Source organism: Hemicordylus capensis, chromosome 1, assembly GCF_027244095.1.
Source record: "Hemicordylus capensis ecotype Gifberg chromosome 1, rHemCap1.1.pri, whole genome shotgun sequence".
In the NCBI taxonomy this organism is placed as follows: domain Eukaryota; kingdom Metazoa; phylum Chordata; class Lepidosauria; order Squamata; family Cordylidae; genus Hemicordylus; species Hemicordylus capensis.
The window spans coordinates 70,425,594-70,434,445 of NC_069657.1; the positions used below are offsets into that span (position 1 = coordinate 70,425,594).

The 8,852-nt window shown below is 51.0% G+C and overlaps 1 protein-coding gene across 1 annotated transcript; it reads left to right on the forward strand.

The window, feature by feature from the left end:
• Positions 1-614: 614 nt before the first annotated feature.
• On the forward strand, positions 615-5,741 carry LOC128328075 (cytochrome P450 1B1-like). Its single transcript, XM_053257674.1, has one exon. The coding sequence runs from the start codon at positions 787-789 to the stop codon at positions 2,395-2,397; it is 1,611 nt and encodes a 536-aa protein (XP_053113649.1). The 5' UTR covers positions 615-786; the 3' UTR covers positions 2,398-5,741.
• Positions 5,742-8,852: the final 3,111 nt, after the last annotated feature.

Below are 8,852 nucleotides of genomic sequence, written 5' to 3' on the forward strand. Positions count from 1 at the left end.
CTACTAAGCTGTGGGTTATGAAGAATGAGTCATGGTCTCCCCCTTTTGAAGGTCAGTCAAGTAACAGCAGCTCTTAAGGGCCGATCTCCCCAAAGGGAGTCTTAGGATTTATAAAGTGTGCTGGTGACAAAGCAGAGCAGCCAAATGACTTTGAAACTCCTTCACTTTGGACTGGAACCCGACGGGTATTCATGTCCCTTACAGCCTGGGGGCATCGGCTTCTACCCCAGCCTCCCCAGTCACAGGCCAGTCCTGAAGCTGTTTTCCTCCCGTCAAGAAAGCAGCAGCATTTCCAAGGCAGCCAAAGGTGCCTGGCAGAGTCCAGTAGCTCTCACACTCGCCCCCCCCCACACACCCGCTGTGGGGATCAGGCTGTCTTTGGCAGAAGGAAAACTTTGGAAAGTTGCACACATTCCTGGTGTGAGGGATCAATCTGCTGTTTCAATTCTCTCTAGGAGGAAAGCACGGAAGGGCTGTGCACGGGGGGACTCTGGGACCACCACAAGGGGAGGAGGGAAGTTCAGCCCCCTTTCCAGACGGCTATAAAGCTGGGACCCGCATTCTCTTACCTCCTCAGAGCGCAGCCAGCAGGCATACTGGAGGGGGTTCACACGGGACAAAAAAGGAGGAGAGCAGTCCCCGATTATACCGCCCCCCCCAAATTCCAACAGAGGAGGCTCCTTTTGAGGAAGGGCCACCTCAGGAGTTGAAAAGCAGCCTCCTTCTCCTCTCCCCGCCCCCTCCCGCAGCACAAACAGAAAAGACTCCCCCAGGCGTGTGCCACCCATGGGGGAACGCAGGAGCCCGGAGTGGGAGCCCGCAGCGCTCCTCAAGAGCGCCGTCCAGCCAGCGCTGCTGGTCTCCTGCGCCTTCCTGCTGTACCTGTGGGGCAGAAAGAGGCCCCGGCGGGCGCCGGGCAAGAGCCCCCCTGGCCCCGTCGGGTGGCCCCTGCTGGGCAACGTGCTGCAACTGGGCCGCCTGCCGCACCTCACCTTCTGCGAGCTGGCGCGGCGCTACGGCGACGTCTTCCAGCTGCGCCTGGGCATGCGCGCCATCGTGGTGCTGAACGGCGAGGCGGCCATCCGGCAGGCGCTGGTGCAGCAGGGGGGGCTCTTCGCCGGCAGGCCCGACTTCCCGTCCTTCCACCTGGTGTCCGGCGGCAAGAGCATGGCCTTCGGGCGCTACACGGAGCGCTGGCGGGCCCAGCGGCGGGTGGCGCACGCCACGCTGCGCGCCTTCTCGACGGCCAACACGCCCAGCAAGCGGCTCTTCGAGCAGCACGTGGCGGCCGAGGCGCAGGAGCTGATCGACGGGCTGGTGCGGCTCAGCGCCGGCGGCGCCTATGTCAACCCCGCGCCGCTGCTGACCGTGGCCAACGCCAACGTGATGTGCGCCCTCTGCTTCGGGCAGCGCTACAGCCACAGCGACGGCGAGTTCCGCGCTCTGCTGAGCAGGAACGACCGCTTCGGGCAGACGGTGGCGGCGGGCAGCCTGGTGGACGTGCTGCCTTGGCTGCAGGCCTTCCCCAACCCGGTGCGCAGCGTCTTCCGCGACTTCCAGGCGCTCAACCGCGAGCTGCACGACTTTGTGCGCGCCAAGGTGGCGCAGCACAGGCGCACCTTCCAGGACGGGGCGCCTCCGCGCCACATCAGCGACGCCATCCTGGAGCGCATGGAGCGGGGCCCCGGGGCGCAGCAGCAGGGCCTGGTCGGCGACTACGTGGAGGGCACGCTGACCGATCTCTTCGGCGCCGGCCAGGATACCACTTCCACCGCCCTGGCCTGGGTGCTGCTGCTGCTCCTCAAGCACCCGCTGCTCCGGCGGCAGCTGCAGGCGGACCTGGACCGGGTGGTCGGTCGCTGCCGGCTTCCGACGGCGGACGACCGCGCCTCCCTGCCTCGCCTGGAAGCGTTCCTCTACGAGACGTTCCGTTACAGCAGCTTCGTGCCTGTCACCATCCCGCACGCCACCACTGCGGACGTGCTCCTGGACGGCTTCAGCATCCCCGAGGGCACGGTGATCTTCGTTAACCAGTGGTCGGTCAACCACGATCGCCTGCGCTGGAAGGACCCGCATGTGTTTGACCCGACGCGCTTCCTGGACGCCCCGCAGGAGAATCTCGACCGCGATCTCACCTGCCGAGTCATGCTCTTTTCGGTGGGCAAGAGGCGCTGCATCGGGGACCAGCTCGCCAAACTGCAGCTCTTCCTCTTCACGGCTATCCTCTTGCACCAGTGCGAACTGGAGGCCAACCCTGCCGAGGAGCTGACCATGGACTGCGAGCACGGGCTAGCTCTCAAGCCCCTGCCGTACACCGTGTCTGTGACGAGGCGAGGCGCTCTTTCGAGCGCGGATGGAGGGAGCCCCACTAGAGAAGCAGCCGCCTGTGCCTCTTAACGCCGGAGCGACGATGCCTCTCCCCTCGAGGCGCTCCTCTAGTTCTCTAGGTAAGCGCTCTAGTGGCCTCGAGAGGAGACCGCAGTCGGCTCTCCAGGTGTCTTCCCCGGTTCCCAAAGCCCTTTCCCCCGCTCTTACTGCGTCCTACTAGGTAAAGGTAAAGTGTGCCGTCAAGTCGATGTCGACTCCTGGTGCCCACAGAGCCCTGTGGTTTTCTTTGGTAGAATACAGGAGGGGTTTACCATGGCCTCCTCCCGCACAGTGTGAGATGATGCCTTTCAGCATCTTCCTATATCGCTGCTGCCCAATATAGTACCAGCAGGGATTCGAACCGGCAGCCTTCTGCCCTACTACTGTGGCTTTAATACCAGCTTGCTCTGCAGACACTAGCAAGCAGGCGAGAATGCTTATCTGCAAAGCTAACCTTGGGGTTTCTGCACACCATCGAGCACTTGTTGAAGTCACAGGGACAGGCTAGTTCCCTTTGTTCAAGTACTCAGCCTGCAAGCCACACACTCACTTTCTCTTTTATTGCCCAAACAGCTTACCTGGGGTGTCCCATTTTTTAATGTCTTAGAACATAGCATACGGTAGTATACGCTTGCTAAAACAGGCTGTTGGAATGGAGCCTTAGTCCACTGATAGAGCTCATGCAAAAGTAAGGTCACAGGTTCAATCCCTGGCATTTCAAGGTCGGATCCAAAGCACTGAAGAACTACTGGCAATCAGAATAGATAGAACTGGACTAGACAGGTGAAAGGTCTGACTCAACAGATTGCTGAGTTCATATGAGATGAGACACAGACGCTTTCCTAAATTAGGGATTCTTTGGAACGCTTGTGGCTGAAATAAGAGACTTTTGTGGAAGGGTTACCTTCTGTGGGACTGTGATATGTTGGAATACCAAATGCTTCTTTAAAACAGGCATGTGTTGTAAAGAGAGCTTCCAAGCCTAGTGTGCTGCTAGAAAAATGCTCCCAGGCTCTCCTGTTCTCCAAATAATTTTTGCCTAGTAATTTTTCAGTTTGCCATTGATCTGCACTGCTGCTCCAAAAGGGGCTTTAGGGCCAGGTGGTGTGACAAATTACTGCCGGAAAGCACCGTAACATGTCACCAGGGCCGGACTGGGGGCACTGAGAGGGCAGTGGGATGTATGTGGGGAGGGCGCCGGGTTTTGAGGAGAATGGGTACTTAAGGGTGGGAGTATTGACTGCTGCTGAGTGTGGTGGGGTGCAGGGGCGCCCTGCGGGTGGGGTGCACCAGGAATATGCCCTGTGGGCCAGTCCAAGCCTTCATGTCACCAGTGTGTAGACAGTCGCAGTGACAAGAATCCATTCAGCTTCATGTTCATGGGCCACAACCGGAGGCTGCCTCCTGGCCCATGTGCACATGTGGGAAAACCAACTTGTGAGCATGAGGTAACTGCAAGCTTTCCCTTTTGGAAATGCATTGTATTGGAAGCAGGCCTAAGTTACACCAACCAAGAAGAGAAAAGTGGCAATCTCTACCCATGAGGGTAAGGAGCAGGCAAACCACACTTATAGCAAACCCCTGGCAGTCACTTGGTTTAAGGCAGGGGTTCTCAAATTGGGGTCCCCGGAGGTTATTGGACTACAGCTCCCATCACCCTCAGCCACAATTTCCTCTTGCCATTGTGGCTGGGGTTAATGGGAGTTGTAGTCCAGCGACCTCTGGGAACCCAAGTTGGAGAACTCCTGGTTTAAGGAAAAGCAGCTTTGGGAGCAGAGAAGCAGCTGTGGAGGGGTGTGTATCCTCCCGCTTTCCCCCTTTTTCCTGCTCAAACTCCTCCCAGCTGCTGCCCTACTCCTACAGGGTTTCAGACACACACACTTGCACAACAAACCTGTGGCTGGGAGCTTGTGAGAGGGAGTGACGGATGCGGGGGACGTTTTAGTGGGAAAGTGAAGGCTGAAGTCCCCTCCTTGCTTGCCATTTCTCGGCTCCAAATCAGCCCCTGCTGAAGCCGCTTTTCCTTGGAAGAGGTGGCCATGCGGGAGTTGCTAACACACTTGTATGTCATGCATAACCTTCTCTCTCCCGCTAAGTTCTTGGAAAGACTGTCTCAGAATGTTCCTTATGTGGTTGCCCAAGAAGCAATGATTGATTCTGCAATCATCTTCCTTCAAGCATGGAAGCAACTATCAGTTTTTAGCAGCTTTGTCACTCTCAGTTAAAGCCAAAATATAAAAGCAAATATTTTCAGTGCACAGACTTGGCAGCTTTTTATAAGCTTGCTACTCTTAGCCAGAGAGTAGGGAATGTTTTGGCTGTGTGTCTTGGCATTGGTTTGTAGTGAGGAGCTGTCCTCCTTCTATTATGAACTAGTGATCCCTACCTGAAATGCAACCCAGTAGTAGCAAGTGAGGAGAGGATTGTTACGTTTTGACATGAAATCGAGACACTTAAATCTCCTCACTCGGTGCTTTTATTTCTTACGAGTTTCCTACCCCAATAAAAGGCTGTAAAGGGATTATGGTTTTTATGGTGGAGAAAATAAAGCTTCAAAATCCAAAGGGGTTACTACAGACAACAGTGGAGCTCCTGCAGAGTAGAGTTTGGCGTGTGGAGTCTAAGAGCTTCCTGGCTTTTTACTCAGAGTACAGCCAGTTACAGAGCTCTGTCCCTGACCTGGTACAAAGTATTTAAATATAGTGGGACATAAGAGTGAGGCTTCTGTGGTATCCATCCATCCACCCCTGGACATCATATAAGATATAAATGTTTTGGTTCATGCAGCCCTACCTTTGTAGGCTGTCAAGGCTTGTCATGTAATAGCATGTTTCATACACAGATGGGGGTGAAGGGAAAAAAGCACCTGCTGATTCACTCCAGCACCACCTCACGTACAGGATCAGCAGATGGCGGGAAAGAGTACTATGTGAACTAGCACTTTGCAGTGTGTCGGGGTGGGTAGAACAATAGTTTTCAGCAGAAGAAAGTGATACTGATGAAATGGCACCGTTACATTGCATAGCAATAGTCTGTTTGAGTGCAAGTCAAATCTGCACCTGCATACTTGCTCTTTGCTGAGATGCTGTATCCCAGAAGAAATTGAGTTGTGTTGTGCAGCCATTTCTTCTTCCCAGCAGCCTTTATATCTTTGCCTAGTAAGTCACCTATCCAGAGAAAGTGAGTTTTTTTAAGCCTGAATAATATATTTGAGGGCCAAACTTGGCATTGTTCTATTCTCAGATTTGAATGAAGATCTCTTTTCCATAGATAGCACTTTCTTTTGTATTATGTTGTAATAAGCATTACTTGAGCATTACTTAATGTTTTAATAAATGTGATGCTGTCCTCTCTGAATAAAGATCTTCACACAATTGTTTGGATTCTTGCGGGAGGGGGAAGAATAGGGGGTGCACCTCAGACTGAGCAAAATTTTCATATGAATACAAGTGACAGAGGAAGCAGTCCAGCGGTGCAATCCTGTGCAATGGCGCTATAATGGTGTAATTAACTGGAGAGTTTTCCAAGAGGATACTCTCCCTGAGAACATTTTTAGATGCACACACTTGGGGGTCAGACTAGACACTGTTTTAAACTTAGGCGATGCAGCTTGTTTCTTCAGTGTAAAATAATGGAGGGGGGGGTGTATGGATGGGACTGCAATAGGAAGAACAGTGACACTTTTAAAGCCCTTTAACCCCCCATTCATTATTTGACCTTAGGAAAAAAAGTTCCTATTCCTGCCAATGGGAGCTTTTTCTCTCAGGGGTAGGGCATGGAATCTGGATTGGGACTATGGCAGGGGCAAAGGCTTTAAGCCCTCATTTTCACTTCCATGGTCCCGGATCACAACCCCCCTCCCCCAGTGCACACAATTTTACACAGAAAAACCAAACATGCACAGAAAGCTGCCCCATACCAAGTCGGACCATTGGGCCATCTAGCTGAGTATTGTCTATGCTGATGGGTAGTGGCTTCTCCAAGGTTTCAGGTAGTATTTCCCATCTCTACCTGGAGCTGTCAGGGATTGAACCTGGAATCTTCATGCAAGCAGATCCTCTTCCACCAAGCTATGATCCCATCCCCAAAATGGAGATTTCAACATAGGAAGCTACCATATCCTTTGTCCATCTGACTCAGTATTGTCTACAGATGAAGAAAAACTAGAAGCACCAAATACAGATGCAAATTAAGAGACAAAAGTCCCGGTGCTGTAAACTTGTTTATTTGAGCCCAACACATATCGGCCAAAGCCTTCTTCAGGGACAAAATATTATCCAATGTAATCCTGTCACAAAAACACTTCTTCAAAAACAGATAATATTTTAGAAGAGCTAAAGCTAATGAAGCACATTTGATGCTATCTTCCTGCTGTAATATTTTGCCCCTGAAGAAAGCTTCAGCCAATACGCTTTGGGCTCAAATAAACAAGTTTACAGCACCATGAGACTTTTGTCTCTTCATTTGCATCAATATTGTCTACACACCAGGGATGCCCAGCCTTTTGAAAGAAATGTACCCCCTCTATCACAAACCTTCAGCTCAGGTACACCATAAAGACTTTGTGTCTGGTTGTGTGTATACACACACACTCACAATTTTAACTCACAATTATGAAAAAGGCTACTGTAGTAACTGGCTTACATCCAGATGAAGTTATTCATGAATATTACCATTGAAATTAAGGGACCCATTTATTTGTCCTATTAATTTAAGTGGGTTTTTTCAGTGCTGATGTACCAAAGCCTGTCTGTCAGGCTGAAGAGGGGAGTATGTTGAGCTTCAATATGTAGCCAGCCAATCAGGAGAGGTGGAGGGTCTTCGCTTCCTCCCTCTCCAGTAGACACATCACTGAGGATGGGTTAGTTTCAAGCCAAGCATCCTCAGACGGGGAACAAAGCATGACTGCAGCATGGGGAGGCAGGAGGGCTCTGAGTTCCCCCTGGAAGCCATTGAAGTACCCCCTCTTAGGAACCTCTGGTCTACACTGACTGGCAGCAGCTCTCCAAGGTTTTAGGCAGGAGTCTCTATCACCCCTGCTTGGAGATTCCAGGTACTGGTTCTGGTCTCACAGGCTCCTCCTCCCTATCTGCATATACAATGCCCACTGCCCAATCACCACGGTGCTTCTGCTCACAAACTCTCGTGAGAGCTGCCACACACAGGATTAGCCATTAAGCTGCCCTTGTGCTTATACGCACAATAGCCATGAGCCAGCTTTTCACAGCTACTCTAGAGAGAGCATCTGTGCCCTTTTCACAGTGGAGAGAATGTGCAATTTCTGTTTAACCTGCTGGTGAGCAAATGGCGTTCTTTAGAGGCTTCAGCTGCTATGGGCTGATATGTACAGCCTGTCCTGAATGGCCTTGCGTTGCCTTGGAAGGATAAACTATGCAGCTTTGGGGGGCCCATCCCAGGATGCTCGGGTGTTGGCCTTTTACCAGCTTTACCTGGTTTACCAGTTTAAAGAGTTGCTTTATTTTTGAGTTTCATTTTTTTAAATGACTACTTTTTGGAAGCCATTTTGATAAACTGTATTGAAAGCAGGCTGTAATCCAAGATGTTTTACTGACATACTTTGGATTTACAGTGTGGAAGCCATAATACAACCAAGTAACTTGGAGCAAAAAATCCAGTCCTATAAGTAAAGACAGATAAATACTTCTTTTGGGAAACTTGCATGGCATCATTTTCAGACATAACATTGCAGGTAGTTAAGAGCACTTGTACCAATACAGGTCCTTGGGAAGGGGGGCACTGCTCCTTTCCACTGTAAGGACTTTGCTTCCTGTTTACTCAGTTGCCAGTCCTTAAGAGGAACCATCCTCTTATTCCATGACTGCCAAGTGCACTCAGGAACTTTGTCAGAAGTATTTTGAAAATCCAGAAACTCACCCCATCCACATGTTTGTTGACACACTCAAAGAACTGTAGAAGGTTGTGAGGCAGGGACTACCATTTGCAGAAGCTACGCTGATGCTTCTTCAGCAAGACTTGTCCTTCTGAATGTTTCTCTCTTTAATAATGCTTTCCATCAATTTCCCTAGAACTCTTGTGAAGCTATTTAGCCTGTGTATTTTCTGGATTCTGCCTAGATCCTTTTTTATACATTGGTATTCCACTGGCTGTTTTCCAATGCATTTTTATTAATCAGCATTTTCACATTTCAGTTCCTTAAGAACTCTTGTATGCATGCCATCTGGATGCTGTGATATGTAATAAGCCATCTCGTCACTGTCATTTGATTCGGTTTTTCAGACTCCTTTCCTGGAAAAAAGTTCCAGGCATCGACATCCGCCCTACATCCTTTGCAGTTCTCCTGTAACTTCCAGCAGCATTTGATACTATCAGCCATGGCTATCCATCTGAGGAGACTGTCCAGCATGCAACGGTGGTGGGTTCTGGATTTAAGTGGCATTCCTAGAGGGGAGGTCCCCAAAAGTAGTGCTGGGAGTTTGCTGCTCCATATCATGCCAATAATTTAT